Raw genomic sequence first — 19,112 nt, forward strand, 5'->3', positions numbered from 1 at the left:
TGTGCGAGCCCTGAGCCTCCCTCGGCCCTCTGCCCGGCCCCCTCCTTCTAGACATCAATGAGTGTCTGCAGCTGCCGAGGACCTGTGCCTTCCAGTGCCACAACCTCCAGGGCAGCTACCGCTGTCTGTGCCCACCGGGCCACACCCCCCTCCCGGGTGGCAAGGCCTGCACCCCGATGGAGCGGAGTGCACCGAACGTGACCACCGTCAGCCACCTGGGCCCCTTGGTGCCCTGGCTGCGGCCCCGAGCCCTCCTCCCTGGTGGTGCCTACCACGCCTGGGTCTCCCTGAGGCCACGCCCCGGGACCCCGAGCAGCGTGGGCCGGGCCTGGTGCCCCCCTGGCTACATCCGGCAGAACGGCGTCTGCATGGGTAAGACCACGCACCGGGGACGCACCCCACTATGTTGTCTCGGGCTCCTAGGTTAGGTGTGTGGGCACCACGCCCCGTGTTCAGAAACTCAGGGCTCATGGGCAGGTGTGGGGGGTGCTCTTAGAGCCCTGGCCATGCCAGTGGGCAAGGGGCTTCCAGAAGTGGGTGGAGGATTTCCCAAACCATTTAAGCTCGGGACACGTGGCCCAGTGTCCCAGGAATCCACTTTGAGAAACACTCCTGGCTGCACGGAGGTGGCCGCAGGGAGGGAGGTTTGCAGGATGTGAACAGAGACCGGTGGGGACCCGGGCAGCGCCCGGCTGCAGAGGCGAAGGGCGGAGGCCTTGAGGGTGGACGTGCTTTGGCGCTCCTGCCTGGATGGTGGGCTCGGCGGGGGGTGGCGCCCCCCCACCCCACAAGGCCTTGAGGTGGACAGGACAGAGCTTCCCACTCCCCGAGCCTGCCAAGCCCCGGACCCTGCTAACCCCCAAATCCAGAGTCGGGTGGGGCAGGGCAGGGAGAAGGGGTGGGCCACCTAAGTCACGGCGGGCAAGCGAGTGGCCACGTGGGCATCTGTGACTCAGCATGTATCTCTGCCTCCATCACACCACCACCACCACCACCACCACCACTGCCTCGGCCAGACCTGGATGAGTGCCAGGTGCGGAGCCTGTGCCAACACGCCTGCCAGAACACAGAGGGCAGCTACCGGTGCCTCTGCCCCGCCGGCTACCGCCTCCTCCCCAGTGGGAAGAACTGCCAGGGTGAGCTGCTGCCCAGATGCCAGAGGGGCCGGGGCACTCTGCCCATGGACAGTGGGCACTCCGGGTCAGAGGGCAGCCCCCCTCTCTCCCAGGCTCAGAGGTTCCCAGGGTGCCCACCGCCATGCCCTGGGGAGATGGGGGGGCTAGAGCCTGTGGGCTGGGCTGTCTCGGGTCCGGCTGGCGGGGACAAGGAGAGAAGGCTGCCCACCTCCCTCACCCTCCACAACCATGTCTCTCCCACTCAGCCCTCCGTGCCCTCCCCTTTGCTCCACCCTCTCATCCCCCGTCTCTCCTTCACCCCCTCCCTGCGCAGACATCAATGAGTGCGAGGAGGACGGCATCGAGTGCGGGCCCGGCCAGATGTGCTTTAACACCCGCGGCAGCTACCAGTGTGTGGACACGCCGTGTCCCGCCACCTACCGGCAGGGCTCCAGCCCAGGGTAAGGGCTGAGTGGGCTAGGGCAGTGGTCGGCACACTGCGGCTCTGTTGACTAATGAGTTTGCCGACCATTGACCTAGACCAGTGGTCGGCAAACTCATTAGTCAACAGAGCCAAATATCAACAGTACAATAATTGAAATTTCTTTTAAGAGCCAAATTTTCAAAACTTAAACTACATAGGTAGGTACATTGTTATTAACTTAATTAGGGTACTCCTAAGCTGGCCTTTGCTAAAAAATCAAGGGGCCAAAGAGTCGCATGTGGCTCGCGAGCCGCAGTTTGCCGACCACTGACCTAGACTCTCGATTCCAATAATTACAGGCTGTTGTTCCTTGTGATTAAGCCCCTATCCCAGTGGTCAGCAAACTCATTAGTCAACAGAGCAGAAAACCGTGGCTCGCGAGCCGCAGTTTGCCGATCACTGGGCTAGGGGCTGGGGGGTGGGGGGAGGTGTTATCTGCAGGGGCTGGTAGCTTCCACCCTGGCTCCTATAGGCTGGCCCCTCCTCCAGGCCACGTTGCAGGCACAGGCCCTGCTGCCCCCAGTGGGGTCAGCCCTGCCTGAACTCCAGGGCAGCGCCTCTGTGCCCACTGGGCAGGGTGCCCTCATGCAATGCACGTGCCTGCAGACACTCGGGGTGCCAGCTTGCCTGGGCACCGTTGATTCCTGCAGGGATGCGTCAGATAAGCAGGGAGCACTGGGGACCCAGAGAGGCCGGAGCTGGGCAAGGACGGAGGGCTGGGAGGCGGGACAATGTACACATGTGGGGACACATGAACACACAACCCTGGACACAGGGACACACACAGACACACAAACACAAACACATTTCCACCACCACTGTGCTGGGCTGCCCGGGGGGTGGGGGGGGGGCTGGACAAGGCCGTGGCTCGGACCTGCCCCCATGTGGAGGGGCCTGTCTCCGGCTTCCCTAGGCCTTCATTTGCTGATCTCTAAAATGGGCTAACATGGTACTTGTGGAGAAGGCATTTGGGGAGCAGGGGATGGCCGCCTGGGAGAACTGCGGAGTGGGGAAGGGGCAGGGGCGGGGGAAGGGGCGGAGGGGAGCAAGGGGGTGCGGTCGGGTTCCTGGGCATCCAGTGCCGGATGGCAACCCGAGTCTGTGCGTCTGTCCCTCCCCCAGGACGTGCTTCCGGCGCTGCTCGCAGGACTGCCGCGCCGGCGGCCCCTCCACGCTGCAGTACAAGCTGCTGCCGCTGCCCCTCGGGGTGCGCGCCCACCACGACGTGGCGCGCCTGACCGCCTTCTCGGAGGCCGGCGTCCCCGCCAACCGCACGGAGCTCAGCGTGCTCGAGCCCGACCCGCGCAGCCCCTTCGAGCTGCGCCTCCTGCGCGCGGGCCACGGCGCCGTCTACACCCGCCGCGCGCTCACCCGCGCCGGCCTCTACCGCCTCACCGTGCGCGCCGCGGCCCCGCGCCACCAGAGCCTCTACATCCTGCTCATAGCCGTGTCCCCCTACCCCTACTGAGGGGCGGGGCTGTGGCCGGAGCTGTTACCAGCCCAAACTCCGGGGAGAGGGGTGGGAGGGAGCTAAAATAACGCCCCTCGGCCCAGGCCAGGCTGCTGGTGGGACAGGTGGCCCTTGCGTAAGGGGTGTCCTCTTCTCCCGCCTCCATGCGTCATCGGGGCTTTCAGTAAACACGACCCTGCGTGCAGCCTTGACCCCAGGACAGCGAGGACCGGAGCTGTCCCTACGCTCTCTACTCCCCGTGGGGGCGGGGCCCCGAAGGCAGGTGACAAAGCCCACAGGCAGAAACGGGGTGAAGCCTGCAGGTCTGACCGCCTCCAGGCTTGCCCCAAGCCCCAGAAACCTGGGCTGGGTAGGACACAGCGTCCAGGACACGCCAGGGCAGGGGCAGACTCTGGGGATGGCAGCACCTGCCACCGGACCACACCTGTGTATGTGTCTATCATAAAAACCTTTGTTTTTCACCAGCTCGGTTTCTTCATCCAGTTCTTTGCTTGGTATGGAGTGGCAGCCTGGCTCCCTCTGGGTAGGATGGTCCTTGTCCAAAAATATGAATGTGACAGCAGCCACCCAACCCCCCATAGGGTCGTGGGGAGAATTACATGAGAAGGAAAGGCATTGCATTGCACCGATAGCAATAGGGGGTTGTTTTTGTTTTGTTCTGTCTTGTTTTTGTTAATCCTCACACGAGGATATTTTTCCATTGATTTTTAGAGAAAGTGGAAGAGAGAGGGAAAGACAGAGAGAAACATCGATGTGATAGAAACACACCGATAGGTTGCCTCCTGCAAGGGAGGAGCTGGCAACCGAGGTACGTGCCCTTGACCAGAATTGAACCCGGGACCCTCGAGTCCGCAGGCCGATGTTTTATCCGCTGAGCCAAACCGGCCAGGGCTGGGGGGCAGTTTGTAACAGACCCGTCAGGGTGGGCCTCCTGAGAAGGCGGTGTTTCGGCTGAGGCCTGAAGAAAGTGAGGCCGAGCTGCAGGCATCGGGGAGATGTTCCTGGCAGAGGGAACCGCACACAGCAAGGGAGGGAGCTGGGGAGGCTGCAGGTAGGGAGGCTGGAATGGGAGGCGAGGGGGTGGGGGAGAGGGAGGTGCCATCCCAAAGGCCAAGGGGTTGGGGCAGACCCTGTGGCCTTTGGGCCGCTGTAGGGACTTTGGCTTTGAGGAGTGAGCTGGGGAGGGAGAGGATAAGAACCCCTAATGTGTCCTGGCATGTCTCCAGTGCGCGGGGACAGGGTCTGAGTCCCAGCGTGGCTTCTCCCACTCCCCGTCCCCGCCCTCCTTCCTGACCTGGCGGCAGCCCCTGCGTCAGCGGCCCCCCACCCTGCGCCAGCTGCCCCTGGATAGAGGCTGTCCTTTCTGCACGTGGTTTTGGAGAGGAGGGATCCTGTCTCCCTGCCCCACTGGCTCCGTGTGACACTGTCGCCTCCCCTGGCATCCCCCGGCTCTCATCGGGTCGATGACAAGGACAGCCGTCTGTTATTTCTTCTTACGGGGTCAGTGACGATCAGACTGTCCCAGCAGTATTGGGGTAAACAGAAGAAATCGCTGTGCTCATTTTCCAGATGGAGAAAAGGGGCCTCAGTGAGGAGACAGGACCCGGGCCCTTGCCTGATAGGTGACTGGTTAAAGCAGGGGTCCTCAAACTACGGCCCGCGGGCCACATGCGGCCCGCCGAGGACATTTATCCGGCCCGCCAGGTGCCACTGCCTGTCCTGCTTAGCAGCCGACGCGTCCCGGGCCCGCAGTGCGCATAGGAATTTGTTCATAGTTTATTTTTTTAAACTATAGTCCGGCCCTCCAACGGTCTGAGGGACAGTGAACTGGCCCCCTGTTTAAGAAGTTTGAGGACCCCTGGGTTAAAGGTTAGACCAGTCTAACTCCTGACTCCAGCCCAGCAGCCCGACTGAGTCTTCCCCAGATCACATCTGGTTTCTTTTCAACAGGAGTCTGCGAGCATTTTCTGTAAAGGGCCAGATAGTGAATAGTTTGGGCTTCGCAGAACATAGTCTCTGTCGAAACTACCCCCTCACCATTGCGTCACCGGAGCAGCCACCGTCAGCACACGGACCAATGAAGTTGCTTTACGGACACTTATGTTTGAAGGTCACATAATTTTCACAGGTGGTGGAATCATCTTCTTTTGACTTCCCAACCATTTACAAATGCAAACACCTTTCTTAGCCTGCAGGCTTTACAAAAGCAGGTGGTTTAAACCACAGAAGCCTCTGCTGGTGGAATTTCAGGCTGGGTGGAGGGGAGACGGGTAGTTGGCAAGAAGTGGGGGAAGGGCGTCCCAGGCTCTCCCACACCCATCTGCCCAGGGCCCCACTGGGAGGCCCTTCCTTGGGCTGAACAGGCCCCTTTGTGCAACCCTAGGGGCTCGAGGGTTCATATTGTGACCTATGAACCCTGCCCTCTGCTGGGCTGTTAATTTTTTATGGAGCCTGGGACTTGAGACGGGCAGCAGAGGTGAGCCCTGCGGAGTGGAGGGACCGGCTCCTCTCTCGCCCCTGGCCTCTCCGCCTTCCTCTCCCCAGTCTCACCCTGGCCCTTCGTGATGGCAACACCACCATTTGTTCAATGTCCAGGGCCCCGTGGACCTGAGTTTAATTTATTTAATACAGGAGCCCCTGTAGTTCCAGAGGCAAAAAAAATAGGATGCCCATGTCACAGATGAGGGAATGGGACTCAGAGAAGGTGAGCCACTTGTCCAAGCGCTCACAGCCTGGAGAAGAAAAGGAGGACTCAACCCAGACCCACCTGCCTCCACAGCCCGGGGCTCCAGCCTCCAGGCTGCCCCGCCTCCACTCCCTGAGGAGGGAGATGTGGGAGGGCAGGAGCAGGATGAAGAGGAGGGACCACAGCAATTCTGTACTCCCAAGGGAGTGCCGGCCAGTCTGACCTCCCTCCTCCGCACCTTCTCCTAAATCTCCCATTAGCGGCTCTGACACGGAGGCTGGTGAAAGAAGTGATTGCTCAAAGTCACGCAGCAAGACAGTGGCAGCCTTGGCCTTGAATCCAGGCCGTGATTCCCAGTCCGACGCTCCCCGGCCCCATCTACCCCCACCCACTTGCACAGGGATCTTCAGCCAGCACAGGAGCCAGCTCCAAGGGGTGTCTCCACTCCTGCTCCACCAGGGGCTGGCTGTCATGGGCCAGGGCCCCAGCCAGCGGCCCAGCCCCCGGGGCCACATGACCTCTGAGGCTGTTCTGAACCATCAGGGCTGGAAAACAACTCTGCAGGTCACTTATTAAACTCCATGATGCAGCTTTTCCAAGAACCCAATGACTGGACTCCGTGTTCCTTCTGGGTGGGGTCTCGCCTAGAGGACACGCTCTGTTCCTCAGGCCAGGTCAGCCTGGGCAGTGGCAACGCGGCTTCTGGTGCCAACCACGAGGTGGCTGCAGGACAGGGTGCTGGGGATCTCTGCACACCCAGGCCCCTCCACGACCCGCAGGTGCAGAGCCCTTGAGTGGCAGCGGGGAGACAGGGCCGGAGGGGCCTCCTCCGTGGGCAAGCAGCACAGGCAGCATCTGTGTCTGTTGGTTGCTGGGGGAGTCAATGAGGTCATGTCCACCGAGTGTGCCCTTCAGCAGGTGGACAAGTGGCCACGCATATCGGCGCCAACCCTTAGGAAAGCCACATGGCTGCAGTGTGCAGCGTGGACTGGAGGAGGTGGCGAGCCCAGGTGGGGGACAGGCGAGGTGTCTCCCGCAGAGGTACAGGCGAGAGGAGACGGCGGCCTGAGGGAAGACAACAGCGGTGGCAGGAGGAAGGAGAGCCGGCACGTTCCTCCATGTTATTGATGGAAACGTCAGGCATCCACCCTCCCGGGCTAGCACAGGAGACAGGCTATGACAAGGGACCCTTCTGGTGGAGGAGGGGAAAGGGTCAGAGCCACCCCCCAGGCAAGGATGTGCAAGGACCGTAAGTGAAGAAAGAGCTCAACACATTGGAGAAACCATGCAGGCGGCGCAGCTGGGCCATCGCGGGCGAGGGCGCTGGGTTTGACCCTACGGGTGACGGCGGGTCTTTCTAAAGATCCTTTTCGTCGTTAATATTTGAGAATACATCTCTGAATTTAAAAAGCCTTTCAAAGCACATATCCACAATACCATGATCATGCCTGAGGAAATGAACGGCTTCCTTGCTATCATCAAACCTCCCGTCAAATCCCCTTAGATGCTAATGTGTAAATCGGGTGCCAACGGCCGCTCTCCGGAGCATTTCCTCAATCCATCGGGAGCTGGCTTCCAGGTCACTGTTGTCGGTTTGGCTCAAATAAACTCATAAGAATTCCCTAGAGGCTTGAACGTCTCTGACATTGGCTTCTACAGGGACCTAATGAAACTCCAGCTCTTCTGGCTCTGAGGCCTTAAATGATTCTACCTGGGATTTCACTGCAAATAAAGGAGCTGTTGTATGGCACTCGGGGAATGTATTTCCGCGCCAGCTTAGCGCTACACCTCTGATTTAAATCAAAAATGAAAGTCACCTCAACCGAAGATCATTCAAGATGCAGCCGCCGAGAGACTGCCCAATGGTTTGCGCTTCCTTCCCATTGCTCGTGTCAATAGCAATGAATACTTTCGAAAGAACAGTTTTAAGGTGTGTGGGTTTTTTTTAAATTCTGAAACAATTTTAGAGAGATACAAAAATGGAGATGTATGCCGTGATCACAGGTCAAAAGACTCATTATTGTTAAGATGCCCAGTAGATGTACTGACATCCCCAGTCAAAATCCCAGCAGGCTTTTTCTATAAACCCACAAGCTGTCTCTACTATTTAATGCAAAGGACCTAGAACAGCCAGAACGGTTTGAAGCAAGACAAAGTTGGGAGACATACACGGATGTCAAGACTTAGTGTAGCCCTCGCCCGTTTGGCTCAGTGGATAGCGCTTCAGCCTGTGGGTCAAAGAGTCCCGGGTTCGATTCCGGTCAAGGGCATGTACCTTGGTTGCAGGCTCCTCCCCGGCCCAGGTCCTGGTCGGGGCTCAGGCAGGAGGCAACCCATCGATGTGTTTCTCTCATGTTGATGTTTCTCTCTGTCTTTCCCTCTCTTCCACTCTCTCTAAAAATCTATGGGAGAATACCCATAGGCGAAGATTAACAAAACAAACAAAAAAGGAGACTTCATGTAAACCTGTAGCATCAGGCTGGTGTGTGAGGAGAAATAGATCAATGGAACAGAAGAGGGGAACTGGACATAGATCCACACGTACATGGCCGGTTCATTCTCAGCAAAGGAGCCAACGTGATTCGCTGGGAAAAGGCGTCGTCCACTAACGTTGCTGGAACAACTGGGACTTGATGTGGGGAAATGCCCCATCAAAGGGCGTTAGGAAGCAGTGACTTGTTCTGACTCACATCTTCACGAACTCTCTGCTGTTGAGTGGAGAAAGGACTGGAGGGGGCAATGGAGAAGCAGGAGAGCATCCGGAGGCTGTGGAGAAGGTCTGAGCCAGGAGCTGGCAGACCAGTGGGGAGGAGGGGGACGGGGAACGGGGCAGACACTGGATATATTTAGAAGATAAAAACATCTCGGCCTCCACTGCCTCAGTTGCTCCACCTGGTCAGGCCTGGGTGCTGCTGTGCTTTTAGAGGTGCTGCCCAAGGTTACTTCCCTGGGCGGTGGGGCTCCTTGGGGAGCCCTGACGGGGTGTGAGTGAAAGGCAAGGCCATGGTGGCTGAGCCCCAGGCCGGGGATCCCCTCTGGTCGTGCCCCAGCCCCGGACCAGGAACCGCTCTGCAGGGTGGGGCTGGGCCGTGTATGGATGCCCACCTGGCACACGGAGGGGGAAGGTGAAAAGTGGCTCATGCAGGAGCCGGCCAGTCTCCTCTCACCTTGATCTCTGCCTCCGGGCAAACATCGACCCCGTGCCCAGTGGGCAGGGCCCCTGCTGGCAGTTGGGGCCCTGTTTTCCTCTCGGGAGAGCTGTGATCTCACCGCGCCTCGGGTCACCAGCGTTTGTACCGCAGGAAGGGGCAGTGCCCTGGGCTGCAGCCATTTTGCAGCAATGCAAGGAGTACATGTGCCCACAGCCGTGGCCCTGGGCCTGGGACCTGGCTCCTCCACACTCAGCTCAATCCTAAACCAGAGCAGAGGGTTTGGGCCAGAGCTCCGAGGCTGGGCCCGGGCCTGTTCTGCCACCGGCATGCTGTGTGGCCTTAGGGAAAAACACGCTCTCTCTGTGCTGTAGGTTCTTGGGTGCAAAATGGGGGTGATAGTAGCAACTTCCTGCAGGGTGGTCGTGAGAGCAAAGGCCAGCAGGAGAATAAAGGCACGTGGTGACAGCCGGAGGGTTGTGGCTGTGGCCCAGCTCCGGAGGGAATGCTGACCTGACCTCTCTTCCATGCCCATGTCCCCCCACCAGCCGTCCTTGCCTGGCCGGGCACCTCCCTCGCCTGCCTTCTTTCTAAGGTCTGGGTAGGGGGCTTTGTCTGGGGCCACCCCTGACTCGGGGAGCTTGGGGAGCATCGGGCCTGATGGCCTCTGTTTTCCTCTCCACTGCCGCTGGACAGCGACGTCTGAACGTAAGACATGAGGACGGAGCACCAAGCCGCGGGGTGAAGACGTGGGGCAGCTCTGGGGGGACCTGCCCAGCCTCCGCCCTGGGCCGGGTTGTCTGGAAATGCTCCTCCCTGGCTTCCTCTGGGAGGCCCAGAGGTGGCCGGCGAGTGGCCTATGGGGCCAGCTGCCATCCCACCTCCTGGCAAGAAGGCGCCTCAAGTCGCTGGTGGCATGCAGCCGCCAGGGCTCACAGGGGAGGGGTCACCATCACTGCCACATCTGGGGGGCTTGCAGAGACTCGAGGCTGTGGCTTTGGGAATCGGTTTGATGCTTTTCTCTCCTCGAAGGACTCGCAGCTACTAAACTGGCCCGTGGGCTTGAGTGACAAGTCGGAGTGCCAGGCGGAGGGGTGGGGACTGGCTGGCAGAGGGACAGCGGGACTGAGCCAGCACCGTTGGCCCTGCTCTGCTGAGGGTCCCCACCTCTGGCTGCTTCTGGTTGCAGGAAAGGGCCCGGGCCAGGGCTGCCTCCTTAACATCACCTGTCCCCACACTTTCTTTTCCAAGATGGCTCCCTGCAGTAGAGTGGCCTTCAGGTTCCCACCTCCAAGGGGGGCTGGGCTGAGGGGAGGACTTAGGAAGCTGGGGGGCAAGGGGGAATCCTATGGCGCTGTCTTGGGCTGGCCCGGATCTGCGGTTGTGCCGAGCTGCAGCTGCGCTGGGCTGAGATTGTGCTGCGCTGGGCTGAGATTGTGCTGGGCTGAGATTGTGCTGGGCTGAGATTGTGCTGGGCTGAGATTGTGCTGGGCTGAGGCTGCGCTGGGCTGAGATTGTGCTGCGCTGAGGCTGTGCTGTGCTGGGCTGAGGCTGTGCTGGGCTGAGGCTGCGCTGGGCTGAGATTGTGCTGGGCTGAGGCTGTGCTGGGCTGAGATTGTGCTGCGCTGAGGCTGTGCTGTGCTGGGCTGAGGCTGTGCTGGGCTGAGGCTGCGCTGGGCTGAGATTGTGCTGGGCTGAGGCTGTGCTGGGCTGAGATTGTGCTGCGCTGAGGCTGTGCTGTGCTGGGCTGAGGCTGTGCTGGGCTGAGGCTGTGCTGGGCTGAGATTGTGCTGTGCTGGGCTGAGGCTGTGCTGGGCTGAGGCTGCGCTGGGCTGAGGCTGTGCTGGGCTGAGATTGTGCTGGGCTGAGATTGTGCTGGGCTGAGATTGTGCTGTGCTGAGGCTGTGCTGGGCTGAGATTGTGCTGGGCTGAGTTTGTGCTGGGCTGAGATTGTGCTGGGCTGAGATTGTGCTGTGCTGAGGCTGTGCTGGGCTGAGATTGTGCTGTGCTGAGGCTGTGCTGGGCTGTGCTGAGGCTGTGCTGGGCTGAGATTGTGCTGGGCTGAGATTGTGCTGGGCTGAGGTTGTGCTGTGCTGAGGCTGTGCTGGGCTGAGATTGTGCTGGGCTGAGTTTGTGCTGGGCTGAGATTGTGCTGGGCTGAGATTGTGCTGTGCTGAGGCTGTGCTGGGCTGAGATTGTGCTGTGCTGAGGCTGTGCTGGGCTGTGCTGAGGCTGTGCTGGGCTGAGATTGTGCTGGGCTGAGGCTGTGCTGGGCTGAGTTTGTGCTGGGCTGAGATTGTGCTGGGCTGAGGCTGTGCTGGGCTGAGGCTATGCTGGGCTGTGGCTGTGCTGGGCTGTGGTGTAGTGGTTGCTGCTTTGAGGCCTGCACATGGGCTGGGAGACGGAGGCACAGAGCCTCTGGAGGTCAGACCCAGGTCACAGCTCAGAAAGAGAACCGAAACCTCCCTGCTGCCCCGCGGGTGAGCAGTCAGCCAGTCTTCTAGTCGCCAGGTACCGGTGCCCTGGGCGGTGTGGGCAGGTGCCAGGCTCTGGGGAGGCAGCCAGGACCCCATCCTGGACTGAGATGAAACCCAGACTTCCTAGTGCCACCGCTGCCTCCCGGGTACAATGGAGTGCGGCTCCAGGGACAGTGGGGGTCAGAGGGGGCTCTGAGGGGGGCAGAAAGCCCAGCCCAGGACACAAGTGGCAGGAAACTCACTGCACTTTGGTCCCCACTTGGATCCCCACTCCCACCGGGAAGCGCTCCCCACGCCCGGCCTGGCAGGCTGGCAAGTCTCAGCTGCAGGGCTGCAGGAGCCAAGGGCCCTGGTGCCAGGGTGGGAGGCCAGACGCCTGAGCCTTCAGGAGGGGGTGCGCCAAGGGAGGGGGCCCAGGCGATCGGGTGGGAATAGCTGGGGGGGGGAGGGAGAGGGGAGAGACCAGGGGGAGCAGGGGGGGTGGTGGGAGGGGCGGGGGAGAGCCGAGGCCGCTGGGCCCACGCGGGTGGCTGGGAACCGGGAGCGGCTCCTCGGAGGGGGCGGGCCGGGGGCGGGGCCTGACCGCGCGCGTCCCCACGTGTCCGGGTCTCCCGCCCTGCCCGCCCCGCTTATAACCCGGGATCCGCGCTGCCAGCGGCCCTGCTCCGCCACCGCCCCACCGGGACCCGGTAAGATCACTCTCCCCCGGCTCGGACCTGGACCTGGACGGGCGGGAAGGCGCCGACGCGGGACTCCCGGGTTCCTGGGGCCGCTGGGGTGGGGACTGGGACGGGGGGAGGCCCGGTCTGCGGGGTCAGGTCGGGTGGTGTGTCCCCTTTGGGGCGAGGTCCTTCCTGAATGCCCTTCTCTGACCCAGCTCCTCTGCGCCCGAAGAGGGTGCGAGGGTCCTGATCTCGGCCCCTCTCTGCTCACTCGCCGGCTCTGTCTCCACCTCTGTTCTCGGGTGAAACCAGGGTTCCACCCACCTCACCCCGCCGCCTGGGCGCATCAGCCCGGCCTCAGTTTACTCCCTGGACCCCCCGCCGCTGCCGGGGGGTGGGTGTGCGGCGGGGGTGTCTGGGCGTCTTCCCTGCAGGGGCGGCCCTCGCCTGTGCCTCCTACAAGGGATGGGAGTCCCCTGCCCAGGTGGGTGGGTTCCGGCTGGCGCTGGGCTGTGGGAGGGGCCGCTCCGCAGGAAATGCCCGCCATCCGGGTGGCTGTTGCCTTTGGCCCCTGGGGCGGCTGAGCCCGGCAGGGAGGGAGGGTCATTGTGAAAGGGAGGAAACTCCTCTCCCATCCCAACTGGGCTCTTCCTGGGGAGGTCCCGTGACCCCCTTGACACTCCCCCCCCTCCCAAGTGTTCCTCTCTGGACCTGAGGCTCTCCTCCGAGCCTGGAGCCTGGCCGCCTGGCTGCACCTCTGGGCAGGAACAAACCTGCCCTCTGTCCAGGGAAGGATCCAATCGGCTCGGGGCTTTGATCCCTTCCCCCAGCCCAGGGCTGCAGGCAGAGAGGGCAGGCTCTGGGGGCCTGGGGACCCGAGCCCTGAGGGCAGGTGCATCTACCTGGCGACTAGAATCCGCCTCTCCTGGGATTGCCTCAGTTTCCTCCTCTCCTCTGTCGGAGCTGCCGCGGGCTCGGGGCTCAGGGGGAGGTCTCTGTAGACTTGCGGGCATGCCTGGGCCCACTTGCTCGCTGTGCCCGGGGCGGTGCCACGCTGGGGGCAGGATGGGACACAGGTTCCCTGCCCTCCTGCCTTAGGTGCCGGGGGCAGAGGCCGAAACTGCACAAAGGGGATGGGAACTGGGACGCAGGAAATAGAGGAGTCTCCCTTAACTCCCTCCCCTCCCCCTGGGTCCCCCTCCCCTCCCCTCGGTCCCCCTCTCAGTGCTAGCGAAGGAGTAGTGCATCCTGCCCGCTGAGTGCCCAGGCCGGGCGGGCACCGGGCGGGCACCGGGGAGCATGGAGGGGGAAAGCTCCCCCTCGGCGCTGGGCTCCCCCAGGTGCTCACATGTGCCCCCATCCACTGCCTGCCTGCTCTGGGCTCGGCTGGCTCTGATAGTAACCATTTCTTTTCCTGGCCCAGGGCCCCAGGAGCCTGACTTTGGGGTGGGGGGGTGAGGAGGGGGCAGGCCCAGACTAACCTGCTATGCAGGCAGTTGTCCCTGGGCCGGGGAGGCTGCCAGAACAGCCGGATGCCTGCCTCGGCGCACACAGCCCCAGAAGCGAGTGTCTTGCCTGTGGGCACCCATGTGGAAAGAGCCCGCTGGAATGCTGGAATCCGGGCCTGAGGCTCTGGTTTCTGCTGTAATACTCCGGGAAAAGTGGATCTCCCAGCCTTGGCTCCCTCCCTCCTTCCGGCGGGCACCCTCCCCATTCTCGGGTAGGCCAGGCAGTTCAATGCTATTAGTAGAATAAACACAGGAGTGAATGCACTCTCCCCACAGCCAAACGCCCCCGGGAGGGGGCTGGAGTGATGAGATGTATGTACCTCAGGAATCGCAGGTGAGGGCTGGAGCCTAGGTCAAGCTCCTGCCCTCAGCTTCCTTGCCTGTCATTTGGGAAAAACACCCTCCCCGCCTTCCCCAAGAACAGGCAGATGTAATGAGTGGGGTCTGTCCAGCTACTATTCAGGCTGAATCCTGACAGCGCTACCTTGTGGTCAAAATGTGGAATTGCAGGCTGGCTCTATCACCCTTTGATGAAGGCAGCAGAGACAGGAGCTGCAATCCTAGAATGAGGAAACCCCAGAGTCCAGGAGAGTTCCTGTGGCCTAGGTGGAGTGAGGGCTTTAAACCAGTGACCCCAGCTCAGCTGAGCTAGAATGTCGGAGAGGGGTTCCAGAACATTCAGCAGGCTGTCGCGCTGACGTGCAGACCTAGAGAATACCGGCGGGTGGTGATGCAGGGGGGATTTTGTTTCTGGAGGCCGTGGAAAGCGAGGGAGAGATCTGTGGTCTCCGAGAGGCCGAGTGAATAGGCCACAGGCAGCAAGGAGCAGGCAGTCTGCAGTCAGCATGGCTTCTGGCCCGGCGCTGCCGTGGGCGAGTCACGGCACCTGTAAGAATCTCCAGCTTGAAATCACACACATGAATTCCTGCGCGTGGCACGGACATAGTCGCTGCTCCTGTCATCAGCCCAGCTCTCACATTCTAGAGTGTGTGGGGTTTCTTAGCATCAGGCGAGCGCCCTGCTGGCCCTGTGCTTCCGCAGGAGGCCGGTGGGATGGCTCTGGCCGGGGCCACGGAGAAGGCCCCCTGCCTTTCCATCCCAACGTAGCCAGGCATCTTGTCATGCTGCCACCTTCCTCCCTCTGGCAAAGGACAGGACGACGGGGCCGGCATCGGGAGCTGAGAAACCTGCCTCCAGCAGTTCATGTGGCGGGGGGGTGGGGGGGGGCAAGGCTGGGACTGGGGGAGGCTGAGTCCAGCCAGGATCTCTAGACACCTTCTCCAGGCAGGCAGCCCAGTGTCGGAACCAGAAGGGTTTTCTGGTTGTGTGGATGGTGAGATGGAGGCCTGGAGCGTGGGGGGCTTGCCCGGGGTCAGCCGCGACAGGGGGAGGAGAGTTCAGCGGGCACAGGCTCAATGCCCAGCTCTGGGCTCCTTCCCCCTCCCCCGCATCTCACTGAACCCGTGCAGGCCTGTGGGAGCGGGGCTGTGCGCCACGGCTGTGCCGATGAGCAGCTTAAGGAACGTGAACCTAGGTCTGGAGGACCCACCCGTTCGGTGCCCTTACTGGCTCCCTGGCCGTGGCTGCTCTCTCCTCTCCTCCCTGTCTGCCTCCCCCAGGCGAGGCCTCAGCTTCCTTCAGCTCCTGCCGCAGGGGCCTTGCCGGCCCGGGAGGAGCTTCCCCAGATGCTGGGAGGGCAGGAGCAAGGCCAGCGTCAGATTGCATCATCTTCCCAGGCCACCGCCCAGCTCCTAATCTCTGGTCACACACAGGCACACACACACCTTCACTCTTGCATGCATGCGTCTTGCACACCGCTCGGACCCGAGGCTGAGGGCCTCCTGCCCCCACAGGCGCGCAGCCTGGCGGGCAGGAGGGCTCACTGGTTGCTGAAGGAGCACGCACAGGATTCCAGACATGGAGGGGATTTTAGCCCGCTCTCTCCCCGTAGGTGAGGGATTGCTCACCAAGCAGAACAGGCAGCGTTGTCCTGAGTACCAGGGTGGGGGAGGGGCAGCTCCCTGGAGACAGACAGACACCACCCGCTGTCTGCCCTGCCCAGGCACTGGCAGATGGTCCCTGTCCCCACGGAGCTCACAGTGGGCCCCATCTAAGGCATGGCGGGACCACTGCGGCAGAGCAAGGCAGACAGAGGGTGGTCTGTAGCTCCATGGACCCGCCCCTCTCCCACCCTGATGCCCACCCTCCTGGCTCCAGGTGCATTTGGGAGGTGGCAAAGCAGGGGTGACTCTAGCCCATCCCAGCCACCCCAGGTGTCTGAGCCACCCGCGGGCTCCCAGACCACACCTCGCCCCTGTGAGTCCCTTCCCTGCGCCTCCCCAGACAGGGGTGGCCTTGCGCCTACACATTCAGTTGATCTGGGTTTCAATCCTGGCTCTGCCACTTCCCAGCCAAGCAAGACGGTGAGCATGTTCTTTAACCTGAGCCTCAGTTTCCCTGTCTCTAACACGAGGTAACACACGTGACTACGCAGTTTGTCACAGACATGTTTATTATCTTTTTAAAAATATGTTTTAGCCGAAACCGGTTTGGCTCAGTGGATAGAGCGTCGGCTTGCGGACTGAAGGGTCCCGGGTTCGATTCCGGTCAAGGGCATGTACCTTGGTTGCGGGCACATCCCCAGTGGGGGGTGTGCAGGAGGCAGCTGATCGATGTTTCTCTCTCATCAATGTTTCTAGCTCTCTATCCCTCTCCCTTCCTCTCTGTAAAAAATCAATAAAATATATTTTTAAAAAATATATGTTTTATTGGTTTCAGAGAGAGGAAGGGAGAGGGAGAGAGAGAAACATTAATGATGAGAGGGAATCACGGATCGGCTGCCTCCTCCACGCCCTCTACTGGGGATCAAGGCTGCAACCCAGGCATGCGCCCTGACTGGGAATCAAACCGTGACCTCCTGGTTCATAGGTCAACGCTCAACCACTGGGCCTCACCAGCGGGCAACGTTTTTTATCTTGATTGTGGTGATGGTTTCAGGGATGCTTGGATGTATTTATTGAATGCCCTCAGTAGATGCAGTTTATTGTCTGAATATGCAACAGGGTGGGCACCAGGGTGGGGGCGGGGCAGCTCCCTGGAGACAGACAGACCACCCGCTGTCTGCCCTGCTCTGCCTCAGCGGTCCCACCATGCCTCGGACGTGGCCCACCACAGCACAGGCCATGCTGTATTCTAACTGCCCTCCTGTGCCCCATCCCAAGCACACACCTCCCCACATCTGCCCGCTCGGCCAGGCTGCTAAAAGGGGGTTCTGGTGGCTGGGAAGGCTAGTTCAGGGCCTCTGTCACACCCCCCTCCCTTCCCCTCACCCCTACTGAGGCTGCTGCGCCTAGAAACTGAGCAGCGTTTGGTTCTGCAGAGTGTGGTTCACCAAGCAGTGACAACAGATTCCAGAAGACGGGAACCCACACCTTCACCCAGGTACTTCCTGCCTCCCTCCGCCCTCCTCCCCTCCTCCTTAATGGTCTATTGTGTGGCTGAGGTTGCCATGGGCACCTCTGCTGGCCCCAGGGGCGGGGCCTGGCAGGTGGTTGAATGGCCAGTGGAGGGGACAGTTGTGGGTATCAATCAGATCCACCCCCAACCTCACTGTCCCGAGAGGCCTTCTCTTCCAAGTCCGAAGGGCAGTAGGGACGTGGGCCCCGGGGCTGGCGAGGGGTGGGCCATGAGACGTGAGGAACTGCAGGGAGGACGCGTCTGGCCGCAGCGTCCGGCTGTGTCTGGCCTCCAGGCAATGGGCAGGGTTCAGGGTGCAGGCGCCTGGTCCTGGTGCTGATGGCGGGAGCATGGAGGGGTGTGGCTTCAGGAAGGGGGCGTCCTCAGCTGGCCCTCCCTGGTGATGGCGAACATCCTGTTCCCAATCCCGTGGCAGCTTGTCGGGGTGGGGGGGGGGATGAGGCTGCCCAGGGCGGCGGCTGGGGGGCGGGCCAGGAGGGAGCTGTTGGCTGTGGCTGGCGGGTGGGGCGGGGCGCATCCATCCCTCACACTCTTCCTCACCTCCCTCCAGACCATGTCCGGCAAAGGCTCCGTGGTTCTGGCCTACAGTGGTGGCCTGGACACCTCCTGCATTCTTGTGTGGCTGAAGGAACAAGGCTATGACGTCATTGCCTACCTGGTGAGGAGGCCCCCCCCTCCCCCGGCTGCCCGCTGCTCACCGTCACTCCCCGCCCGCTCCCCCTCTGAGTCTGTCTCGAACTGTGGGGAACGCTCACTGCACCGCCTCCCTTTCTCCCCTGTAAACGGAGCATCCCGGGGGCCCCAGGCCTGGAGATGTCTGTCCCCCAGCGCACAGAGCAGGCAGCTCTCCCGTGGGGCTCACCTGAGCAGAACGCAGGGCCGGCCTGCAGCCACGTCTGTCCGGGCGGGGGCCCAAGGACCTAGGGTCAGGCTGGGGTGCAGGGCAGCTGGGAGCCCGGGCTCGGGCCTCTCTGCCACCCGCCGGCTTCCGTGGATGGTCAAGCGGCTGCACTTGGCTGGGGCGTGAGCTGGGGAGTTGTCCTGGCTTGAGGTGGGGGCGGGGGGGCGGGAAGAGATAGATGGTTCAAGGGAAGCCTTTGACCTTCAAGGCAGTGTTAGCAAATGTTGTGGCCCAGTGGCCGGTGCTGCCCAGGGCCAGGCCTGGCCAGTGCTCCCACCCACAGTGGTAGCTCCTGGAAATATTCGGGTTCTCCACGCCCTGGCTCGTGCCCTCTTGCCTCCCTGGGGCCCCGGAAACCCCTCCATTTGAGGGCCGTTATGTGGACGGCTCTTGCCCGGGGCTCACCCCAGGAGCCGACATTCCTCTCAGCTGTTCTGCCCCTGGGCTGATGGGCCTCTGCTCCCCTCCTCAGGCCAACATCGGCCAGAAGGAAGACTTTGAGGAAGCCAGGAAGAAGGCGCTGAAGCTCGGGGCCAAAAAGGTACCAAGTGGGGGGGCAGGGGCTGGGGCTGGAAGTGGGATTTGGACTTGTGGGGGGGGGGGGTAGCAGTGGGCCTTCCTGCTCCAAAGCTCCTTGTCCCTGACTCCCTTCTGATTGGTCCTCCTGCTTCCAAGAGTGAAATAAATCCCTTTCGGGTATGTGAGTACATACTCCGCCACTCCTCCACCCAGCCACCTCCCGTCCATCCATCTTCTCCTCATCCACTCACTCCTCCACCTGTCCATCCTCTTTTATCTCTGTCCACCTGCCCATCCGCTCACTCATCGACCCTTTCATCTGCCCATCCACCTGTCCATCCACTCACTCATCGACCCTTTCATCTGCCCATCCACCTGTCCATCCCTCGTGTATCTGCATCCATACACCCATCCTCCCATCCATTCAACAGCCTCAGGAAACTCCAGCTGAGTTCAGCACATTGAGCATCCGTGTGGCGCGCAGGCCCTGTGCTGGGTGCGGGGCCCATATGGTGAACGGGCCAGCGTGGTCCCTGCTCACCTGGGCTCACAATGCAAGTGTGAGCCGCTCCCGGGGGAGGGGGGGGGGGCGTCCCTGGCACCCAAATCAGAAGCAGGTCCCTCCGCAGGGCACGTGTAACTCGCTCTGGAAAGCAGCCCATG

The 19,112-nt window shown here is 61.6% G+C and overlaps 2 protein-coding genes across 9 annotated transcripts in view; both read left to right on the forward strand.

The window, feature by feature from the left end:
- HMCN2 (hemicentin 2) overlaps positions 1-3,534 on the forward strand; it is a gene marked incomplete at its 5' end in the record, with an annotated part of 146,727 nt that extends 143,193 nt beyond the window's left edge. Inside the window, 4 exons of the mRNA XM_080668341.1 lie at positions 52-372; positions 1,017-1,136; positions 1,450-1,576; positions 2,722-3,534. Coding sequence (XP_080524467.1) covers positions 52-372; positions 1,017-1,136; positions 1,450-1,576; positions 2,722-3,067 — 914 coding nt within the window. The 3' untranslated portion in view covers positions 3,068-3,534. The remainder of the gene's footprint in view (positions 1-51; positions 373-1,016; positions 1,137-1,449; positions 1,577-2,721) is intronic.
- Positions 3,535-3,781: 247 nt separating this feature from the next.
- Positions 3,782-19,112, forward strand: part of ASS1 (argininosuccinate synthase 1) — a 51,987-nt gene continuing 36,656 nt past the window's right edge. The window contains exons 1-4 of one of the 8 annotated variants that reach the window (XM_080668793.1): positions 3,782-3,878; positions 16,932-16,993; positions 17,580-17,687; positions 18,403-18,471. In XM_080668793.1, the coding sequence (XP_080524919.1) occupies positions 17,583-17,687; positions 18,403-18,471 (174 nt within the window). In that variant the 5' untranslated portion in view covers positions 3,782-3,878; positions 16,932-16,993; positions 17,580-17,582. Of the gene's footprint in view, positions 3,879-3,900; positions 4,122-9,113; positions 9,614-11,263; positions 11,417-11,886; positions 12,072-12,106; positions 12,160-16,931; positions 16,994-17,579; positions 17,688-18,402; positions 18,472-19,112 lie in introns of those variants that run through there. The other 7 variants (XM_080668791.1, XM_080668794.1, XM_080668795.1 and 4 more) reach the window with 7 other exon arrangements.

This window comes from Plecotus auritus (genome assembly GCF_963455305.1).
Source record: "Plecotus auritus genome assembly, chromosome: 5".
Lineage (NCBI taxonomy): Eukaryota > Metazoa > Chordata > Mammalia > Chiroptera > Vespertilionidae > Plecotus > Plecotus auritus.